The 23,798-nt window shown below is 40.3% G+C and overlaps 1 protein-coding gene across 1 annotated transcript; it reads left to right on the forward strand.

The window, feature by feature from the left end:
* Positions 1 to 155: 155 nt before the first annotated feature.
* On the forward strand, positions 156 to 22,872 carry TOMM70 (translocase of outer mitochondrial membrane 70). Its single transcript, XM_026846917.1, has 12 exons — positions 156 to 443; positions 8,416 to 8,589; positions 9,855 to 9,981; positions 12,480 to 12,589; positions 14,011 to 14,159; positions 15,305 to 15,512; positions 16,058 to 16,192; positions 17,341 to 17,448; positions 18,150 to 18,266; positions 19,118 to 19,215; positions 19,697 to 19,819; positions 20,735 to 22,872. Exons 1-12 carry the CDS (start codon positions 156 to 158, stop codon positions 20,886 to 20,888), a joined length of 1,791 nt encoding a protein of 596 aa, XP_026702718.1. The 3' UTR covers positions 20,889 to 22,872.
* Positions 22,873 to 23,798: the final 926 nt, after the last annotated feature.

Consider the following 23,798-nt stretch of genomic DNA (forward strand, 5'->3'; position numbering starts at 1 on the left):
CAAGCTTGATGGTAAGCGCACCGGCGGCGGTTGGCGCGGACACCCCCCCTCACCCCCCGCCGTTAGCTCCCGCCTCTGTGGCGGAGGGGAGAGGAGAGCCGCTACTAACGGCAGGGAGGGGGCTTGTCTCCGCCGGCGGATCCGCCTGGGTGTCGATGGGATGCCCGGTCTGCGGGAGGCAGGGCCGGGCACGCTGCTGGCCCAGTCCCGAGAAGCGGAGGACGCGTGCGGGGGGATGGAGCCGCGCTGCAGCGGGAGCGGCCTCTGCCCGCGCTCCGCCTACCCCCGTCTGGGCGCGGGGGGCTCGGAACCGGGCCCTGGGGTTGGCGGCTTTGTCCTGCCCGCGCTGCGGTTGGCAGCGCTTCGCTCAGAGCGGGCGTTTGTTCCGGTCCTGGAAAAGTACCGCACTGAACGCCCCAGGCCATACAGTACGTGCTGAGCGGGTGAGTATGGCTCTGGCGGCGCTGGGTGAACGTCCTTGAGCTTCTGAGGGGTGCCACGGCTGTGAAGAATTGCCTTCTAGGAGTATTTTGAAAAGGAAGTCTGCGATGTGTTGTGTTGTTGTCTGTTAGTCTGAGCTGTGGATACTGCAGAGTGGAAAGGAAACAATTCACATCTCTTAAAGGAAATATTTGCAATGAAAACACAAAAGCTGTGCAGCTCAAGAAACTGGGGCTTTAGGGTAGGGCCTGCCTAAATAGATGTGCTTTCATAACTTATATTGAACCTGTTGTAAACAGAAATTTTCAGATAAAGCGGTCTGTACTAAAATTGAAGGACAATGTGGAAGATCAGCATCCAGATCAGATCTGTGATTCTCTTGTATGTCTGTATGTGGAAAAATGACTCTAAGATGCACTTTCTGCACACCTGCACTCACAGATGTACCGTGACAGTCACGTTGTATTGCTGAGGTGTGGTTACAGTTGACAAGTGGTGGGTTTGGCAAACTGGCTTTGATAAGAAAATCCCCTTAAGATATCGCCACATTTTCCTCACCCATTCTGTGTGCCACACAAAATGCTCCGAACTGTCAGACCACGGTTTAAACTTCATGTCTGAAGTGATCAGGAGAGAAAAAAATCATCTTTGGGAGACTGGAAAAAGTCAGTTTTAACCCTGATCATTTCAGTGATGAAGATTAGTGTTAGGTGAGTGGGTGGGCAGTGGCAGGAACACGGGCAGTGGTGAGGAGGGAGGCAACGTCCATAGCTGGTGAATCACAGGTACCCTCGGGTGTTCCTGGAAGCCTGGTGAGCTGCAGAGTTGATGCTGAAGCTGGAGGCAGTTACTTGAATGTAGTGACTTGTTCCTTTGTGGGCAACAACGTCGAGCAAGTAGTGTAGAGAGGACGAATTCAGACTTTATTTACTGTGGTAACTTTGGCTTGTGGCTGCAGACAGCATCTGGCATATTTATGGCAGTGTGAGTGAGCTCTGGTTCACAGGCTGCTCCTGAACTTTGTGTAGCTGCACTGACTTTGCTCTTAGTATGGTCCCTCTGGGTGTCTTGATTGTATTTCTGAACTGCAGTGTCTACTGTCAAGAGGTTGGTGTCATTCTGTTAGTGGTACTTTTAAAACACTTTAAACACTTATATGGCACTTGATTTAAAATGTTGTGTGTCTGGCTCTTTCAGATTGCTCCACAAATTATTAAATTACTGGAAGTCTCTATGTGTCTAAGTAGATGGTTGAGTGGTGTGATCCAGAGTTCCCTGATAAGTGTCATTGCTTATGCTGTAAAGATATGAGAGATACGACCTAGGATAGCTGTAGTAGAAGGGATCAGATTTGCTTAATTACATGAGATAATTGTCTAGCTGCTCAAAATACAGCTGCAGCAGGATAATTACTGTGTCTACAGGTTCCCTTGGCTGCTTTATGTGTGTGTGGGGGATTGCCTTCCCATTCCTCATAGCCAGAGCGGTTGATGCCTTCTGGATTTTGTGTTTTCACCTGTATTTTATTAGTTCTAGATATAGATAAGACCATTGATTGAAAGTACAGCCATTGCAGATGCTTTGCTTGTTAACTACCTGCATTGTATTAATCTGCCTTTCTCATGTGGTGGGGTATCTTTTTAAACTCTGTCAGATTTCAAATACAAATCTGTACAGTGAATAAGAGCCAGTAATTCATTTCACAGGCCAAACACAAGAGGGAAGTCTCTTAAAACACATAGTTCAGTAACGAACGTGCTACCAACAGCTCTGTGTGTGGGGTTGTGGGTGTCAGGTAACTATTCTTTTACTCATTAATGCAACTCGGGCCTCAGGACTTTTTCGTGCCTTTCATTAAATCAGCTTTTGTATCTGTTTGATGCTCTGTTCACTGTTTCTGAAGACAAAGCCTTGAATTTTTGTTTGTTCTTTGAAAATATGCAGGGTCTAAAATTTTTACTGTTCTTTATTCAGACTTTTTACTATTGTGTATGCAGTTGAAGCTTTCCTTTCACCTGCTGCAGAGACCTCACGTTTTTTCCCCCAGGCTGTGTCTGCACTAGAGGTTTCCCCTGGCATAGATGCGCTGGCCAACTGTGTGACTGACTTGTTGGCAGAAGCCCTTAGCGCAGGTTGGGAAAAGCTGAACTACTTTTGAGATTCCTTCTCCTGTAAGCCCAGCTCCTTAACAGTCCAGTGAAGTGTATTGGACCGGTTAAGTGCTGATGATAGAACTGCATCTATGGGTGACTCAAAGATCGGGAATTTAAACTGGATCTTTAATCACAGAAGTTGTCATTGTTTGTTATAATTTAGATAGAATGTGTTTTAGTTACTCAGTAACTGCAGGTGTCTTTTACATGCTCTCTTAGTTTATAGTGAATGTTGCATAACTTAAATTGAACTGCTTTACATTTATTGCATTAATTGATACCCAGTTGACTGTTCTTTTACTCTCTGGTAGCTTCTTGCCAGGTTTTTAGCCTTCTTGTCTGACAGGAGCAAGTGCTGGTTAGTCAGTGAAGTAATGTGTTGGTTACTTTGGTATTTTTTCTCCTTAAGTTGAAATCACTTCCTTATCCAAGTCTGTGATAGTCCAAATCTCACACTTTAACTCTTTCAGCAAGTTTGTAGGCTAATCCTGTGTGCTTGGTATGCAGGGAAGCATTAAGCAGAGGTTCTTGAAATTGTTAGTCAGCCGTGTAGTGCAGACAGAGCCGTTTGGGTCCACAGCAGTTCACTGTCTTTGCACATTCTCTTCTGAGCTGGATACAGCCCCCGAGTGCAGTGGTGGGTGACCACGGCCAAGCTCTTTGGCTTGTGTGGTGGGCACATAAGGGGATCAAGAGACAACTAGTGCATGGCTTCTTTCCAGTATCTATTTTAATAGCAATTGCTGAATGTTGCCTACCTCACTGCTGTGACATTTTAGATCACAATGTGAAAAAATTAAACCCCTTTCTTTAGATACTTATCTTGATACTTTGAATTAATCTAAGCAAAGTATGTAAAAAAGTAATTTCTGTTGTACTGTGCACCTGTTGTCTAATAAATTTCACTGCTGACCTACTGTAAGTCTGTGTTTCATGCCAGCTGTAGTGGACAGGTGTAGAAAACTCTTGAAGGTTTGTGTAATAGTAGCAGAACAATTGTTGGACTCTTGCAGCTCATGTGCAGCTCACTTATTCATGGTAGGCGTGAATGGCCAACATCTAAAAGGAAGGTGGCTATGGAGAACAATGACAAATTGTACTGTAAACTTGAGCTTAGTCATTTCAAACTATAATACATCCTTGCTTGGCCCTGAACTTACATCTTAAGCTCATGTGGACATACTTTTTCTCATAGCAGATTTAATGCTAAGGAGAGTCTTAAAACCATTTATGCTTGGTTATCGAGTTTCAGTATGGGTCTAAGACCTGAGATTAATGTTAGTCAAATAAAAGAGGAAATATCAGTATTCAGTAACAGCAGGGATTCAGAAAACAACACTTTTTTGGTACCTGATTTCATCAAGAGAGCCCTCTTGCTTGGAGAGGAAGAAAGAGGTCTAGAGACCAGGGTGCTGGGGTTTTTTTGGCGTTGCTGAATTAAGATGGCTGAAACAGTAGACCCCCTCTGTGTCATCTGTCAGACAAGGGCTCACACAAATCCTTTTCATCCAAAAGAAACTGCTGAAACTTGCTGCTCATGCTTCAGTTGTGAATTGCTGTCATCATTGGCTGGCAGCAAATTTCTTGTTCTGCTTTAAAAACTAGTCTCAAATACCTTAAGTTCTGAACTGCTAGTTTAACCATGTTGGTTACTAAGGTTTATTATTCTCAAGGCTGGCAGTCTGTTGCTGTTTGTATGCAGTTTCTGACTGTTTTCTGAGGAAAGCACAGTGCTGAGGTTAAAGTAATGGTTAAGAAATTTTTGTCAGTGCTGTCCAGTCTTTAGATAGTTATCAGTCTGCTTGTTTAGTTACCTAGATAACTGCTTCTCACACAAGTGTCCTTTGGCTTAAACTCTGGTTTAATACTCATTAGTGAACAGTTGCTGAAAGCAGTCCTAGGTGCTGAGATGTTACTTTTTATGTAACTACAGATAAGTTGTGGGCTATTTGTTTCTGGTGCCTTGACACGTAATTGATTATGAGCTTCTATTAATTTTACTGAACTGGTTTGCTTGTTGCACAGATTTTTTTGACCAGAAGATGACAAACTCTTGAGAGTTTTTCTTGCTCTATATGGGCCTTCACCTTAAGGACAAAAACCATCCAGAATGGCAGTAAGTCAGGTCAGGAGGAGCAGTGAAATTGGAAAAGAGTGTCTAGAATTATCATATTTGCAAGAAAATAGAGGAAGAAGGTGTGACGTTTTTTGATTACTTGTGCATGAGGTAAATGAAATTTGCCTACAAAATCCATTCCTTATTTGTGTTCACCTTCATGTAGCAGCTGAGGAGGACTGGAGGGCTGAGAAGCAGCAGCTTAAAAATTTTACCACATTTACATCTAAGGCTTGACAAACTCAAAAACTGATCTTATGTTAAGAATTAATTTTCATATTCTTATTTGTTCTATTATGAAAAGGTATTGCAGCATCTAATGTGATGTGAATTCTTCAGTATCTTTTAAAACAACAGAAAAACCCACCTCCCCAAACAACACCAAAAAAGCCCCAACAGACAGTGCAAAGCAAAAAAAGAAGTCATGAGATTTAGCTTTTAAGTGTGTTTGGCTTCATCAGGTTATACTGCAGTTAGTGAAGTTGAGCCTGTAACTTAAACAGAAATTACTAAGCTTTTTTGGGGAAAAAAAGGATATGAATATTCTTTAAAATGTCACAAAATTTAAATAAAAGCTATGTTTTTGTTCTTGTTTGGTTTGTTCAGAAGTTGATGACTTGCATACCAAATCTGTAAATTAATTCACTATTTTCTGCCATGTTTTCTGTGATAAGAGTTTCATGGTTGCTAAGACAATAAGTCTCATCAGGATCACTCAAAAAAAGGGTTGAGTTTAAAACTTGGCATTGTGTTTTATCACCGTTTGGTCTTCAAGACATAGCTACACCATTCTATTTTTTTTATGCACAATTTCTGTGCAGTCTGTGAGGGATCCATTTTTCATGGGTATGAGATGCTAAGAGACTATTTTTTTCGTGTAAGTCCTTACCAGAATGGACACATTGATAACAGAGCTGTATCAGCCTTTGCTTTTAAATGTTGGCTGTTCAGTTCAGTGGTGTCACACACATACTGAGGACTGTAGCAGAGTAGTGTGACTAAGGTTGCAGGCACAAGCTGTCTCAGAACTAGGAGTCTAGTTTACGGCAGCAGAAACAAAAGGAGTTGATTTCCTTCTTGCTGCGGGCATTACTGCTGAGTTCATTACGTGATAGCATGTTGGGCTCTAACCCCTGACTCCCAACCTATGAATTTCTTGCACCCTGCAATGTGTGGAGCAGAGAGTAACCATGGAGTTAGCATCTATTCAGAGATTCATTTCTGTATAGCTGGTTGTGTGGTCTGTGGTCCTACTATTGTTACAAAAAGCTTCCTCTGATAAGTTACTGATTTTAATGGGCTTTACTGTGGCGTCATGCCCATACTCGTAAGTTTTTGGTCCCTGTTGCACTTAGGCTTGTCTGAAGACTTCATGCTTCCCAAGAACCAGCAGGGCACCAGTGACAGCTCCAAAACTGCAAGTTTCTTGCTTCCCATTACAATTCCTATCCCACAGCTGGGACTGGGGCAGGCTCTGCATTTGGGCATTGTCCAGCAGTCCTGTCTGCAGCATGCGCCTGGACCAGGGGCTGTCAGTGTGTCAGGTGGAACAGACAGACTGCCCAGCCTGGGGCATGTACTGGGGCAGTACATCCCTGAGCTAAAGCAACTGGCAGTGATTGTAAAGTAGTCATCTAGTTGTTGGCTTAAATTCTGCAGTCATAATTTTCATACTGGGAATACATGTATGAATGTTACAACATGGCCCACATCTTGTGTTTTTCCTTTTTGGTAAATAGGAACTGCACTGAATTTTATGTATTATTTCACAAAGACATTTCTAATGTGGTTTGCTGTAGAAATGCAGAAGGGAACATTCAAGCTGACTTGCATGCAGTTAAGTTTGCAGCATATACATAACCCTTCACTTAGTAAAGAGAAGTGTTGTTGAACTGGGAGCTAAATTTAGGATGTACTTGAAGTAAATGTAACCTTTTCAGACTTGGGTGTAAGTTTTAGAGAAACAACTTATCAAACACATAGTTACTTGTCTCAGTAAAAATATTTGCACTCTAATTCTGGTTTGTGTATCCACGGTGTATGAAAAGTTAATAATATTTTATCAATTTGAATTTAAATCATTAAAACCCCCAAATCTTAAAGCCACATAGATTATCTTGTTCTCTGAACAATGGAGATGGTGAGGTTTGATTTCCTATTAAGCCCAGTGATTGGTCACACATGAGAGAAGAGCTGTTCTGGCAGTAGGGATATTTAAGAAATTCCCTCCCTTATATGGTTTCACTTGTCAGTCTCTCCTTAGGAGAGTGCCTGTAGGTTAATTTTGTGCTATTTGGATGCCTATTTTTGTGTAGGAACTGGGACTGGTACCCATTACCTGATTCTCTCATGCCATGAGTGGAAACCAGACCTTAAAAGAGGGGTTGTACAGCAGCTTGTGGGTTCCCTTCAGGTTTTCAGTTTTAAATCATTTAGATGCTAAAAATGATCAGACTGGCATGAAATGAACGGACATGAAAGGAAAGAGGCTGATGAAATGCAAAGATGCTTTAAAGTTTGTCTTACAGCAACCTGAGTGTGGTTTGATGGTGGATGAGAGGGAGGAGGCTGAAGGAGGGTCCAAGAGCAGCACTGACAATTGCCAGCAAATCCTAGATGGTCTTTTCAGAGATATAGTGAATTCTGCAGTTATTGTTTAAAGCATTACTGCCCCTATTGATACTCTTTCCCTCCTCACTCCCCTACCTACACTGGTAGGATGGCATGTGTGCTCATACTTCTGTTCATTTTGGTCTGAACTGCCCCAAAATGTCGTTCCTTGGAAGCTAGGCTGTGAGGGAGGAGCAGAAATCCAGAAGATGAATGGTAGCATCTTCTGCAGCTCTCTTATTTCTTGAATGTGGGTCATGCTCCTTTGATAAAGAGAGGCATTTTACATCTGATCCTTATAAAGCACAACATTTAGTAACTGATCGATAAATCTAGGGGTTGCAGGTAGCAGTGGTGCCCAAGCAGCTAAGAACAAAGGAGACAAATATTTTAAAGCAGGAAAATATGAGCAAGCTCTTCAGCAATGTAGAGGGTGGACAGGCAGGGTTGTTAGCAGTGTGCCCTCCTCTGCTAAGAATGACAGACCGTGATGGTCCAAGCACTTTGTATCAGCGCTTGGATGAAGCAGGTTATGTGAAGCTGTAGAGGACTTGGCTGTGAAGGTAGTTAATTTGTCTAGTTTATAGGAGGCAGAACAGCTTTGTTTTCCCTACAGGTTTTATTCTTCTTGCTCAGTAGGTCTTTCCACAAAGAGCTTTCCATATTTAATTCATAGTCTGCTGAGTCAGCTCTGGGCTTACAGCTAGATGTACTTCAGTAGGAAACTTGTTCTATTTGAATTGCTTTGAGGGCTTTGTCTTTAGATATTTAGTCTTTGGAGAATTAATGTATCTTATGGGCTGTTCTGATCCCCAGTCATGTAAGATTAAAACCTGTTTAGCTTTCCAAAGAGGAATTGCTGCATTGTTTAATACCATAATTGTGAATTTTGAAAAGTTTGTCATGTATTTGATATACTTGCAAAAGAAAATCTGTGTTTTTCCAGAAAATGGAAGGCATGAGATTTTCAGAAGTCTAGGTTAGAGTTTACCACTGAGATCTGTTTTGTATCTTTGAAGACCAGCCCCTTAAATGTATAGTTTGTGTGCAGTGATGCTTTTCTTATTTGAACTGATGTATCATTTTCTTTTTCAGAGCCCTCTTGATAGAGCCCAAGCAGCTAAGAACAAAGGAAACAAATATTTTAAAGCAGGAAAATATGAGCAAGCTATTCAGTGTTATACTGAGGCTATCAGCCTGTGCCCTCCTGAGAAAAACCTTGATCTTTCTACCTTCTATCAAAATAGAGCTGCTGCCTATGAACAACTGGTAAGAAATTAAAGATAATTATGAGTTTGTTTATTCTAAAGTTGCATTATAAATTGTATTTTGTAACTTTTGTCTGTTGAAAGATCTCAGGAGGGATCTTTTTGTTGCCTTCACAACTGGGTGCTGTTGCCTACAGCTGTTTTTCCCTAGCGTGTCATACTTTTTCAGATATAAATAAGATTGTTTTCTGTTAATTATTCTCAGTCTATCTTATGTGTCCCTTTCTTGTAAGACAAGGTTTTAATTTCTTATCCTCTGGAACAACTTTCTTGTATATAAGTTAATTTTGCTTCTCTCTAGTAGAGTGTTTCTTAAACTGTTAGGTGAAAGGCCAAATTGGAAGATGCTACTTCAGAAACGAAACAAAAAAAATCACAGAAATCCTACTGAAGCCCAATACCTAAATTTTGCACATGTGGTAGTAACATTTACTTGATAGCCAAGTATACTTGATAGTAGTTTCAAAAGTCCACCAGTGTTGTCTGTTATGGTATCAGTAGATTTGCTTATGAGGTCAAGTTTTGAGCTGTATAAAGGAGTGGAGAAGCTGACTTTGTACAGTCTGAAGTGTGAAATGAGAGGATGTGAGATGAGAGAAATCTAGTCTTGAAAGTTAAGAGAAGAGATAAACCAGTTCTTGTCTAATCAAATACTACTTATAACACTCATTTGTACTGTAATTAATCCCAAATGTATGTGATTCTTCTTTTTCAGTTATCAAAAAGCCTGTTTTGATAATCAGTTTTGCAGATAAATAAATTTATAGTTCTTATTACTCCTGACCAGTTCTACTCCTACATATTAATTTCTCACCCCTTTTTAGTAACATACCACAGTAAACAGAAATAACATTTTTGTTTTTTACGAAGTGTTTCAGCACTTTGTTAAAATTGTTGGTTTTCATTATGTTTTCATCTTTTTTTCTTCTATTTGTTTTTTACCAGTCTTTCGGTCCCAGTGTGACCTCCTGCAAACATCTTGGCATCAACTCATCATCTTCTCCCATATGCTTTGTACAACTGTCTGGTTTCGTTTTTCTGTAGGAATTCCTTTTCTATTTTGTGGCTGTTCTGGTGTGGGTGGCTTCCAGTGATGCCTGGCAGTTTCTTACTGAGAAACTTGCGGAAATAGAAGCAAGCAGGTAGAACCAGAGCCCTGGGAACTGCAGCTACTGTTAGGTGGGCATGACCCTGGAGTTGGTAGTGAAAAGCAACATAATGCAGCAGAGTAGGGCTTCTCTCATTGTGTGTTTTTTCTACCCACAGCAAAAATGGACAGAAGTGGCTCAAGACTGCACAAAGGCTGTTGAGCTTAATCCTAAGTATGTAAAAGCTCTCTTCAGACGTGCGAAGGCTCATGAGAAGCTGGACAATAAGAAGGAGTGTTTAGAAGGTGAGTGTCTCTAGATGTGTGTATTAAAAGTGGAATTCACTCAGGTGCTTTGGAGAGGATAACTTTTGGGACTGTTTTGGTTTTACTTCTGTAACCACAGTAATACAGAATTACTTATTTAAAACCATTCATAGCTACTGCAAATACATTTTCTTCTCTTGTAAGAAGAAGACTTTTCCCATTTTTCAAGCTGTTATCTGCTTACATCTGAAATAGTTGCTGAGAAATCGATGTTACTGCAGCCACTCAATGTGGTACGTTGGTACCAACTCAATTTTTCCAGCAAGCTCCCTGCATTTTAGAATAGAATTCATCAAACATGCTGAGTAGATAACCCAGATAACAGTCATTCTACTTCTGTAAACAAACTTTCTTCCCTGTTTGTTTTGGAGAAATGGTACTGCTGCAGAAACCGAGGGGGTTTTGCAGGTGGAGATACATGGTCAGAAACAGGAGTATTAGTCATTTAAATGCATTTTGCAGGTATAAATGGGAAAACAGGTTCAGTAGCATTTTGTTCTGATGTATGTTATGAAAATTGGAACAGATTTAACCTTTCTTTTAATATTAATGCTATATACTTGGCAGCAACTACTGTGTCAAGTCCTTCAAAATACTATTCCTAACAGAATACATTTTGAACTGTCAGGAAGATGTGACTGAGAAGCAATGAAACTACTGGTCAGGTGTGTTGTCTAAGGGCACTTCTGAACTAAGGGACACGGCTTGAAAGGACCCATTTAAATTTCATCAAGTGCAATCACTCCTGCTGATGTAAGGTTAAAAGGCAAATTAAATTTTCAGTTATGCTCATTATCAAAGGAGGACAGGAAATAAGGCAGTGCTCAGACTGGCAAATCTGTTAATTTCATTACATGTAACAGCTAAGAATTAGGTCTGATAAATTAGAAGGTACATAAGATGAAAAATTCTATTTACCTGTCTGCTGGCAGAGTGCCTTTCTTCCCTGTAAGACCATAGTGACTAGAAAAGAACTGCTTAGGTCATTTAGTGTAGTCCTTTGCAATCACTGATTAACTAACATCTGTACTTCAGGAGTCCTGTAATAAAATCTAAACTTTATGTAGTTGTGATAAACTGACAGCTGATAAAAGCCCCAGTAGAGATCCTGTCCTTGCCATAGTGAGATAGCTTTTAAATGTAACTCCTTTTTAGTGTTAGTAACAGTAATCTTTGTAGCAATTATTTTCAACTTCGATTTGTGTTTGATTTTTAGCTTGCAGTTTTTTCAGATCTGAAAAATCACGTGTTTTTTCTGAACTACACTGGTTTTATAATACAATACTGCTTTTCCCTGCCAACCATGTATAGCCAGTACAATCCCAGGAAGTCAGGTATGTCCGTGTAGTGGGGGAAAGAAAAAACAAACCAACCCAAAAAACCACCACCAACAAAACCCCCCTCTGGTGATCCCTGGCAGTATAATTTGGGAAGATGTTGCTGCTTTGCCCAGGTTTGGGCACTAGCTTACAGCTGCCTGCTCTGGGCAGAGTGTGCCTGCTAAGGCTGCCTAGCACAGTATTACCACATGCTGCCCTTCAGGATCTTCCTCAGTGTGGTGCGTTTTCCAGGGGACTCTGATGTGCTTCTTGACCATGCCAGGGTTGTGGGGAGTCTCTGTATAAACCATGGCATCATGGTACCTACAGCAGTGCAAGGCTACAGAAACTGCACAGGAACTGCAGAGTAAGACACTTGCTTTTCAAGTGTATTCAAACAATACACTTAGTTTCAAGTCCAAACTCTCTTCATCTTCACTGATGTTTAGAGTGAAAATTAAATAGGAAAAATCAGTAGTAGTATTGCATTAACTAGAGGATCCAGAAAAGCAATGTCAGTGTACCCTAAGAGCAGATTTCATGCTGCAAAGTGTGATTCAGGCAGCAGTGGGTTAACACATGCAAAGGCTTCTACCTGTGAAAGTGATGAGATGGGATAGCATTTTAAATAGGCCAGAAGGGTATTTCTCTTAAACTTGTTCTGTTGTGAAGTCATGGAGGTGAGCAGTAAAACTTGAGATATAACATGGGAAGTTTTCTTAAACTGAAGAAGAAGGGAGATGTGATGGGACTGAATATGAATTTTAAAAGTAGAAAATTAGGACCAGTCCCAGAAGAGAAGCTGCATTAGTACTTCTAATGCGAACATAATATGAACATAATTACTGTCCTCAAAGTTCCCAAATGGTAGAAACTCCTGCTGGAGGTACGCGTTTTCACTGTTCATCTAAGTGTATTTGTCTAAAAACATGAAGATAAAAATAAATGCATTTCTCTCCATTCACTGTCACAAAGTATCACAAGGAGATCCTTTTGGATACAGATTTGTATCTTGGAAAACATGGTAAATAGAGCAAACTGGAAATAGGCTTTTGCCCTCCAATAGGATATGTATTAATTCAGCAGCGGCACATTTTGGTGTACTCCAGTGACTATCAGAATGTGTCTTTAATCTCACTTTTGTGTGTTGTTTCCTAGATGTCACTGCAGTCTGCATTTTAGAAGCCTTCCAAAACCAGCAAAGTATGTTATTAGCTGATAAAGTTCTTAAACTTCTTGGAAAAGAAAAGGCCAAAGAGAAATACAAGGTAGGACTTGTGATATTGCTGACAAATACCTGACTGCTGGTTGAAATGTTGATTGTTGACTTTGTCAGTTGTTGAAGCGAGTTGCTGGCTTCATCTCATGAAGTGTAAGAATTGACATGAATGGTTTTGCACAGAGCTGCTATTGTACCAGTGTTTTCCCTTGGGACCAGTCCAAAGTTTTTGAAACCTCAATAGGGAAGAGAAGTCTATTTCTAACAACTGTTTTCTTTTAACAATCAAATTTATGACATTGAGGAGTCACCTGAAGTTGGTATGCTGCCCTACATGGGCCTTTTCTGGACTTGCAACATAATGGAAACAGGGTATGTTGGAACAGCAGTAGGCAAATGTTCAGTTGCACATCAGATGGTTGAGTTATGTATGTGTGTTGAGATAGGAAGGTTTATAAATAATTGAAAATGCATAAAAATGTTGGTTCAACGTGTAATGAATAGCTTAAAATAAGAAGAATGATGATTGAGGACTTTTTCCCCAGGTTATTCTTGGTTTTATAAGTAGAAATTTCATGTTGGAAAGATTTAAGTTGACAGCAGAATTCCTACATTTTAGAAAGTGCAAAAATAATGCTGTTTTAAGGTTGGTTTGTTTACTGTTTTGGTTTGGGGTTTTTTTGATTTTTCTGCTTTTCTTATTTAACATTGCTTAAGAAAAAAAGATGCATCTTCCAGACTTCCTGAATCTGTCTTGGAAAATCATGCCTTCATCTCTACTCCTGCCTGCGAGTTGTGAGAGGCAGTCGCAGGCTGTTTCTGTTCCCTTTCTGTAAACAGAGGCTCGTACTTGTGCTTTTGTTTTGAGCAAGAAACTTCATCTGTAGAAAAGGTTATTTATTTATTACTGAGAGGTGTTAATGTGGGGCTTCAAATAAAATGTGTGGTATCAAGGCCAAGCTCCATGTAGGATTAGGATATTGCCTCATTGATCTTCATTAGTGATAGACAGCAGCTCCTCTTGGGCAGGCTGGAGTAACGGGTGAATTACCATTCAAGATCTACTTGAATTTAGGCTCGTGCTTAAACTGCCAGCTTGCATTTTGCACCCAGTTTACGTGCACACAAATTTTCACCCAATTTTTGTGCACATCAGTACATCTACCCAATGTCTTACGATATCCTGAGAGTCCTCATTTCTAGGCACACATGCAGAAAGATACTATCTCCCTCCTCCCGTGAATATCTTCACTTTATTTCTACTGGTGATGGGTACTGCCTTGTGATCTGAAGTTTAAATGTCAAACTGCCAAATCAAAAATGTCAAGATTATCAAATGAGATAGTGGAAAGTCATACATGGGTTCTTTCATGAATGATTTTTTTTATAATCACACTTGTTTATCTATTTCCATATTTACCATCTGATCTTAACCATCTAATGACTTGAAATTACATTTCTCTGTTTCAGAATCGTGAGCCTCTGATGCCCTCACCACAGTTCATTAAATCCTACTTCAGTTCTTTCACAGATGATATAATCTCCCAACCTTTGCTTAAGGGTGAGAAATCAGATGAAGACAAGGATAAGGAGGGAGAGGCTTCTGAAGTAAAAGAAAAGTGAGTGTGCAGTTAAGTTGGGAATTGTTTGGTATTGGAATTAAGTTTTTGGTGATTTTTGACTTTCTGCTCAGTGTAACTTGCTCTTGTTTCTATAACATGGCATGGGAAGTCCTGTGGTAATAAAGTGAGCCTATGAAAAGAGATCAGTATTAAAATCAAAACTTTTATGAAAGCTGACTGGCTAGTTCCAAACTATATATAGATGGGTTCAATCCACTAAACAGAGGAAAGACAATGAGACTGGGAAGATAGGCTGAATGTTTACTACAGTATCTTGGTAAATCTTAGGAGGTGGGAGGAGTGGAGAGTTCTGAGTGATGCTTCTGGAGAAAGGAATGTTTTATACTGAAGGAGAGTTTCTGAGGAAGAGGAAGGTTAGTCTTTGGATTGGAGGGGAGAAGACAAGCTAGGGAAAGGGTCTTTGTTAATGAGAACTGACTCTACAGCCACTGAGGCTGTGAAAGGGTGTGTTAGCTTTCGGGAATCAAATTGCACATAAAGGAGAGGTGGTGTCAAAGAAAAGCATGAGCTTTTCCTTTTTTCAGTAGAGTTTGAGCACCATAGGAATGGTGCTTTAATTGACTATGCTGTTTTCCAGTTTATTTACTTGGAAAATATCATTGCTTTCAGTATGGAAACCATTGCAAACAGTGCTACAATTTTTTTTTCTCTGGAGTAAGATAGAATGTCCTGATCTACAGGCAGAATTCAGGACACTTAGCTAGGGACAAGGCAGTGCTTACTGTAATTTCTGCTGTGAAATCCTTTCACATAAACTGCACATTGCTAGGTTTAGTATTTCACTTTTCTGACCTGGAATTCCATCCCAGCCCTCTTGTTTTAAGGCATAGATTATCACTGTCCTTAATGTGAAAGAAAATATTTCAAGGGACAAACGAAGCTCAAGTTCAAGAGCTTTAAAACATTTTTCTTCTTTATTTCCAATGTAATTTGGCCATTCTTTGTCTACATTGTTTTCAGACTGCAGTGGCTTAATCTAGGGAATACTTGTAACTTTACTTATTCTGCTGCTGTTGTAACTGAGTATAACAAAAGTTAGTATTATGATTTGGTGAAAAAATCTGAATTGCAGTGTTCAGTGAATGTGTGTATGTATACAACTGTTCTTACATCATTTACAGCTCTGGCTATTTGAGAGCAAAGCAATATATGGAAGAAGAGAACTATGACAAAATTATCAGTGAAAGCACAAAAGAAATTGAAGCAAAGGGAAAATACATGGCAGAAGCTTTGCTTCTGCGAGCTACTTTCTACTTACTTATTGGCAATGCAAATGCTGCCAAACCAGACCTAGATCAGGTCATCAGCATGGAAGATGCAAATGTGAAGGTAAGAATCTGTTATAGCTGGATTGTAATTTGGGTTAAGAAAACATAGAAGTTAGATGATGAATTTGCAGGATAGTTGAAGATGTTCTGAGTTTTCAGGTACTTTAGTGGGAGTGTTGTAGTTTATTTACTGTTTTGTCTTTTTATTCCTGACAAATTGTTTTTTCAAGGGCTTGTTGGTCTTTGAGACAGCTGTGCTAAGTAGTACAAACTAAAGAACAGAGGAGGTTGAATGGAGACTTACCCAGTCTGGAAAATTAATTCATAGATAAGAGAAAAACATTAATTGTACTTGCATATTGAACTGCTTCAGAAAATGTTCATGTATTTGTAAGCATAGGGAACCTGTCTTTTAAAGGGTTTTGGAGGGGTTGAAAATGCACTGAGGTGATTCCAGTTGATTTATTTAGCATCAATATCAGATTTTTCCTGTTTAGAATGTCAATTGGAGAAACCAGTCAAATGAAAAATTTACAGCAATTGTAACAAAGCCTTAAATCTGGAGGAATGTTGGTGTGGCTGATGCTTCTTTGAACTTTTTTACAGCTCCGAGCTAATGCTCTGATCAAACGAGGAAGTATGTACATGCAGCAGCAGCAACCTGTGCTGTCCACTCAGGACTTTAACATGGCTGCTGATATTGATCCTCAGAATGCAGATGTTTATCACCATCGAGGACAAGTAAGAAACATTAGAGATTTTGTCCCAATACTTGCATGTTTCAATATATACTAAGAGAAAAATAAAGATCAGTACGTCGTTGGAGACACTTTATACTGTTTGTGGCAGAAAACCCTGAACTCCTAATTTGGAACTGTTGTGGAATAAACATGCAGTCTAATTGTCAGGTTCAGGTCAGGCAGAAGCAGTTTGTTTCTGTAGCTGTAGGCAAGAACACAGAGCAACAGAGGTTCAGCCCTCTATCAGAACTCCATCTCAGAAGCACTAGGGCTTACATACACTGACAGCAGACATGGTGCTCTGTGAAGGGGCCCGGTGTGGCAGAGCATCATCTGCACAGAAGGAAGCTTTGTTACAGTGGATGTAAGGGGTGGCCCTGGTTACTCAGCATCTGCAGCACTGCAGCCTAGACTTGCATCTGTTCAGCCCATCCTGCTGTGTTCTTGACTAATTTCTAGAGCTAGAGAGGCCTGCTTCTACAGAACTGTAATGTAAAAGGTGCTGGAAAAAAAAGGAAACAACCCTATGCAGATATGCTAAGTTGTATTCATAAGGAAGACTTCCACGGATCAAGTGCCCCTCTCTGAATTTGTTAGATCTCTTTAGTGCTCAGAAATCAGAATGGTCAGATGTGTTGATTGGAGGGAATGAAGGTTTTCTGCAGATTGAAAATTAGGGTTTTACGGTAGCTTCACAGTAAAGTAAGAATGAAGTGAGCACCACTCCTGTGGAAGAATGAGAATGTTTAAAAAAAAAAAAAAAGTTGAAATGCAAGCTGGGAAAGCCAGGATGTTTCAATGTCCAGATAGTCCACAGGCATTAACTACAGTGAGGCAAAGTGACTGGAGAGAATACGGCATAGGTTTGGAGACTGGTCGTAATGGTAAAGCAGTAATGGCAGCAGTCTGAAATGCAAGTGTTCTCAACCCCTGCACGTGGACATTGCCTTTCTGTGTATGAAGCCAAAGTTTCCCTGGGGGCTTTGTTATTTCATGACAGTGATGTTTAGTCATGGGTTTTGTAGGTTTGTAGGAAGTTCTAAAACTGACCTGGAGATGCTATGAGTAACTGATCCTCGTTGAATTATCACTTAAGTGTCTGAAGCACAGATTAAATATAGAAATAGGGTTTTCTTTCATTCTGGCTAGCTGAAAATCCTGCTTGACCAAATTGAAGAGGCTGTGGAAGACTTTGATGAATGTATCCGATTGCGGCCTGATTCTGCCTTGGCTCAAGCACAGAAATGTTTCGCTCTGGTAGGTAACATGCTGGTGTTTATCTGGGTGTTTTTTCTTTTTAAAGAGTTCTGGAAAACATAACTATGTTCCTCTGATTTATTCCAATTTAATGGAAGAGTAAGGCAACAGACACCTCTATCTTGTAACGATAAGGTAAAAAAATAATGCAACGGTTTCTTCAGTTGAGTTAGGCTTTGCTGCTTTCATTTTGAAATGTTCAAACTGTCATCTTTTCTATTTTGTGGTAGAGGAACAGAGATCTTCTCTCTAATTGTATCACATAAAGTTGATTTAAATGAGGCTTTAATGTTGTGGAAGACAGTTATCCTCAAGAAATTGGAAACAAACTATTGCAAGCTCATACAATGCCTCTGTGTGCAGCAGTCTTCTGAGGACAGCTTTGTGTGTTGGGAACAAGGGGAGATTCTAGACTTGGAATGTCTAGGCTTTTTAACTAGAGGGAGGCTTTTAGCAACTCTGAGGCCTTACAGCTTCCTCCTTTCACCCCTTCTCCTCTCCAAGTCCACTCTAGCAGAGACTTGGACACATGGTAGGTTCCTAAAAACAGGTTAGATAGGTTGTACAGGCATGTCACCTTCTGGAGCTTGTAATGGTTATGAAGCATGCAGCTCTTGGGGAAGTGCATAGAGGTCTGATGAGCCTTTTTTTGTGATGTTTGGTTATTTACCTTTTTTCAAAAATTTTTCTTTCTTGAATAGTATCGACAAGCTTATACAGGAAACAATCCTTTGCCTGTGCAAGTAGCTATGAAAGGCTTTGAAGATGTCATTAAAAAATTTCCAAAGTGTGCTGAAGGCTATGCACTATACGCTCAGGTATGTTTTTCTCTCTAAAAGAAAATGCTGCGTTCTCTTGTACCCTTTATCTCAGATAATGTACACTTCTTTAAAATAAAAATATTTTTGAGAATAAATCCTGAGATAACACATGCTGTCTTTAATAAGCTGCCTAAATTTATGAGTATAGGTGTGCTGGGTAGAGGAAGTAGAGGGTGGAGCAGAGTATAAGTGATGGGAGTCAAGGGTGGTTGTTAGGAGACACTTCCCCTTGGATCCCTGCACATGTGACATCTCACTTGGCGGGTGTTGCGGATTCTGTAGGTAATCCAGGAGTTAAGTGTGTGGAACTAGGGTAGCAGTTTCCTTCTGCTACAAATGGCATGTGCTGGTCATGCCGAGTTTAGTATAGATGTTCAGAATACGCTTGTGACAGTGGTGGTCGTTTCTTCTCTAAGAAAACATACTGCTGATTCTAGTACAAAGAGATGTTTTGTACAAATTCTAGTACAGAGAGAGGTCTGTTTTAAGTAGATGGGCAATATGGATGCCTTTCCTTTTGAAAGAAATATATTGGAAAAAGGAAGAAGTTGAGACTTCAGGTACAGACTTTCAGAATGTTTTTACTTGCACTACACTTGCCATGTTGCTTGTGGATCTTCCATTGCAGGTGGTACTGTGATCAGCAATTTGTGCACTTAAAGCCCAGCAGCTTTCTTATAAAAAGCCTCAATTTTGAAACGTAGCTCTGGTAACTGATGTGCCTGGCCTGCTCTATAAGAAGAGAGCTATATCCAGTCTCAGCTCATCAATGTGGTTTTAATTAGAATTAGCCTAGCACAGAGTGTGTGTCCCTGTGTCCTGATGTACAGGTTTCTCTTTTGGTGCAGGCCCTGACTGATCAGCAGCAGTTTGGCAAAGCTGATGAAATGTATGATAAATGCATTGACCTAGAGCCAGACAATGCCACTACATACGTTCATAAAGGGTATGTACGAGTTTGCCATTCTTTCAGTCAAGGACGTTTGGTGTATTTATGTGAATCAACCTGAACTGAATGTGCTTAGAAGTTCAGCTGAGAGAAATAATTTTGTGGAAACAGTGCTGCTAAAAGTGTTTCTACAGTTTCTCTTAACTGTAAATAATTTTCATTAATGTTCACTCCTAATTGAGTGTCTACTTGAAGTACATCCAACTTTTACTTTAGCCCTATCTTAATTTTAGCTTTGTGCTGAGGTTTTCTTTTATGTAACAACTTGTAACAAGTTGTCTTGGGAGGAATTTACTTTTCTTTAGAGCCATTAAACTGGTAACGTCACTTATTGGAAGCAATTTTCACATACCTGTTTTTAAACTGTCTACCCTGCATTAGGAATTAGATACATTGGGGATCTCTTTTTCTGCTTACATGATCAAAGGGTTTTGTGAGGAGTATGTGAAGTTTTTTCTAAATTTTCTCTCTATTCTAGTTTACTTCAGCTCCAGTGGAAGCAAGACTTAGACAAAGGGTTAGAACTCATAAGCAAGGCCATTGAAATTGATAACAAATGTGATTTTGCATATGAAACCATGGGAACGATTGAAGTGCAAAGGTAATGTTGAATTGTGGTGTTAAGAGTTCTTAGTTACTTTTGAAATTACAGTAGTCCTTTAGATTTCCTTATGAATCTTGTGTCTTCCTTAAGATCTTCCTCCCAGTGCTGTGCAAGGCCAGCTTTTACCCAAAGTCCCGATTTCTGTTCTGTAGCTCTTGGGCATAGTTCTGCTGTATGATCTGACAAGTTCCTGTGTTTGCTAATGTCATACTTACTGGACAACATGCAGAATCAGTGTGTGTCTAAATACCTCCCTTCTGCATTTAATGTGACTTCCTTAATTATGAGGTGTATCTAATGTAGTCCTTAGAAACATCTTAGGGGACCATTTGTACTGAGGATCCTGAGCTGTACTCCCAGGCCTGACAATTTGGGTTTAATTCCAGCAGGACTGCAGTTTGCAAGTTCACAGAGTAAAGAGGAAAGACTAATGCACTATTCTGTTAACAGTGCATTGTATTACAGTTGTAACTTTTTGGGGTCTCACCGAGAGTCTCTTTTTACATGTCTAGCCATCGGAAGGACAGACACTGTTCCCGTGAGGAATTTTGCAAGCACTTCCTATTTAAATAATGTCACCTTTTGTCTGTGCTGGTTTTCCTCTTTAAGTGTACAAACTTTTTTCAAGGGTGATTAGTTCTTTAGTTGTCCCAGCATTATCTTTATAGAAAACTTGGTGTTCCATGGAGAAGATTAGATCCCCCACTACCACTGGTGGGGGCTCTCAAGAGGAAGGCTGTTCAACAGCTGTCTCAGTTTGCTCATCATCATTATCACAAGTTCTTAAGGTGGTTCCTCCCTTTTAAGCTGTTAGTAGTGGAGAGTGTTAAGTCCTGAAGGAAGAAAAGATGTTGTAGAGATGAAAAGATTGCTTTGCCAGTCCTAACTGGACTACATTTGGGTGTATTTCAGAGGTAATCTGGATAAAGCCATTGAAATGTTCAACAAAGCTATCAACCTGGCCAAATCTGAGATGGAGATGGCCCACCTCTACTCGCTCTGTGATGCTGCCTATGCCCAGACAGAAGTTGCAAAGAAGTATGGATTGAAACCACCGACACTGTAAGGAAATGAGGAAATGATCTTCTAAAGTGAAGTTGCCCACTTCAGCCAGCCCTAAAGACGCTGTTGCAGACCATGTTGAATGGTGGAACTTAGTCTTTTCCCGTTCGTGGTGTTGTCATTTGCTACATCTGTTCAATGTTTAGGTGTTGTGGGAGTGGTTGTTCAAGAAAGTATGCAGTGTTGCATCTTGTTCCTTCTGCAGCAAAAACCTTAAAGTAACCTTAAAGTGTGTTAAGGGAATTAAGGTTGCAGAGGAACAAAAGGAAGATATTTTGGCCATGCAAATAAAAACTTCACACTGGTTCATTTTGGGTGATTATGTTGTGGGCGATTTTTGCTTTATCAAACAATACTACAGCATGTGGGGTTTTGTTCCTGTTGATTTTAAAGGTAATACTAGTCAGTGCTGTAAAATAGGTTTCTTTTTTTATATGCAGTTAATCCTCAAGAGTTGATTTTAATTTTGCAAAAAGGAAAAAAATAATTTTCAAACAGTTTAATAAATAGAGGGTTTTTTTTCTAAGGCAGTAGGTGTGGAGAGAATCCCTGTCAATATAAGCAAGCATGCACAATCTTCCCTTAAAGCCCTTCCCACCCTCTGCATAACTTAGAGATAGTCCTGTGGCAGCTATTAGGGAATTAATTTGATAGCCCTTCTCCTCCCCCCAGAAAGCTGTAGCGTGTAGGAGAGCTAGTTAAAAGGTTGGCTGGGGAGAGAGGTCAGGTAACACTGCTTCAGTGTAGGTTGTACTGGGAGAAAGGCCATGTTCCTGGGCAGCAGTACTCACTGGAATGTCACAGGGAGTTGCTCTGGAGGGTTCAGAGGGACTGTCAGAAACAAAGTGCTGCTGGGAGTAGAGCTGCCAAGGTAAGGTCATGCTTGCACATGTGTGATCTCTGATGCTCTTACTTAAATGTAACAGCTGATAGACCATCTAAATTCTCTTCAGTTTCTGAGGCTGCTGTGTTCTGATCTGCTCCTTGCAGTAGCTGCTTCACAGGATTGAGATAAGGAACAAAGCAACTTCAAATAATGGATTTAGAATCTGTACTGGTTTCCTTGGTCTTGAGGCCCTGTCTTGTCCAGGATTACAAATCCTGTAGAAAGGAAGCACCTGTTCTGCATGTAGCAGATTGGCGAATGAATAAATAAGAGTATAAACCATGTTCCTTTAGCTGGGAATGTCACAGAAGGCTCTCTTGCTTTGGGTGGAGCTCTTGGGTGTGGAAGTCAGTCAGTCAGTTCATCTTGCCTCTCCCTGGGTTGATGTGGCTGGATGAACCTCATAAAGCTACTTAACTGCTGTAGCTTTATGATACACTGATTTGGTCGTCTTTCCATTCATTAAATCATGGACATGCTTGTGCTGAATTGTCTAATGTGTCTCATCTTTTAAAGAAATGAACCATGCTGTGGTCAAACTGTCTTGTTCTCTAGTTCTGCCACCACAGAGCAGCAGCTTGTATTTTCAACTTGACCTTCCTTTCTTCCAGTCAAGAATTGAAACAGTGGAGATTTGACATAAAGATGTAACTGTTGTGTTTTAGCTAGCTCAGTAGGTGATCTGAAATCATAGCACTGGGGTAGAACTGAAGGCGCTGGAAAGTACTGACAGTTTCTAAGGGCACTGCACATCACAAATGTGAAATGTCTTCTGGAACTTCCAATCTCAGCATCAACTACCTGAGAACAGAAGTAGGCCAGGCTCACTGGTGTGTCCTGTTCTGAGGAGTTTTTATTCGCATGGCCTTATTTACATTGGCATTGCCTCCTCTTCACCCTACCTGTACCCCATTCCTTACCCCACCCCATCAATTAAGGGAAAAAAGCATGTGCTGTCCAATACTAGCATTCCAAATCATCACAGACTTTTGCCTGTTCTTAAACTAGTTTGAAACTGCACTGAAAGGATGCATTGTCTGTAATTTTTTTTGTAAATGACGTATCACCTGTAAACTGAGAAAATAAATATTACCTTCAAGTATCTCTCTCTGACATGTATAAGAGAAGGTTTTGAGACAGGTACTCTCTGCAGTGGTGCTCCCTCTGCTTATTTGAGGTTACTCTGAATCTAGGAAGAACCAGTAATGACTAACTCCAGTTGTATTTCCAGTTACTCCTGTCACCCACAGAGGTGTTGTCTTGAGAGCTGAAGACTATAGAGGAAGGAAAATCCAGCCTGGAAACCTGGGAATCTGAGTGGCTTGACACTGTTAATGTGTGTATGCAGGTGGATCTCTTCAGTAAAGGTTTGGGGTTTTTTGTTTAAAATGGCTGATATAGCTGAGGTTTTGCTTTAAGCCAGGTGTGCATGTGAACGTTGAGAAAAGCTTGCTTTAGTGGGGATCAAGAGCTAAAGTGAAACAAGTATTACTGCTATTAAAAAAAACCCCAGATCTGTTGGAATAATGTAGGAAGCTGGTACTCAGGACTTGGATAAACCTGGTGTATCCTAGAGACTGGGGGAAGTTGCTTCTACAGAGTTGATGGGATCCTGTACAATCCTTGTTGATCATGTTAGAGACAAGTCTACCAACATGGAGATGAGAAGCTGTGACTAGAATTACTAGGATCTCACTGCAGATGGGAAGGGAAGAAGGAAGAAACATAGATGAAGCTGTACTGTAACTTAGTCTGGAACTATTAAGAACAGCTTTTGATACAGCTTTAACCAGGCTTCCAGCTGCAGTGGTAATAAGATTGCCCCATACAACAGGCATTACTGTGTTTTCTGCCATTTAAAAAGAATTTAAATCTTGCTGGCTGAAGTGTCAGGGTTATTACTGGCTGGTTTCCTGTATTTGCAGAATACTGGTGCATAGGTATGATATGGATACTTAAGTGCCTGTTTTCTACCAACACAGAGATGGAGTATTGACTGCTTTAAGGTATTATCTAGCTGAGAACTGA

Source organism: Athene cunicularia (genome assembly GCF_003259725.1).
Source record: "Athene cunicularia isolate RWA chromosome 1 unlocalized genomic scaffold, athCun1 chr1_part1, whole genome shotgun sequence".
NCBI classification, from domain to species: Eukaryota; Metazoa; Chordata; class Aves; order Strigiformes; family Strigidae; genus Athene; species Athene cunicularia.

Coding starts and splice junctions, on each gene's coding strand:
- TOMM70 (XM_026846917.1), top strand. CDS start 156: ATGGGATGCCCGGTCTGCGGGAGGCAGGGCCGGGCACGCTGCTGGCCC. Junction 12,590..14,010: donor AGGCCAAAGAGAAATACAAG/GTAGGACTTGTG, acceptor TCTCTGTTTCAG/AATCGTGAGCCTCTGATGCC. Junction 19,820..20,734: donor GGAACGATTGAAGTGCAAAG/GTAATGTTGAAT, acceptor GGTGTATTTCAG/AGGTAATCTGGATAAAGCCA.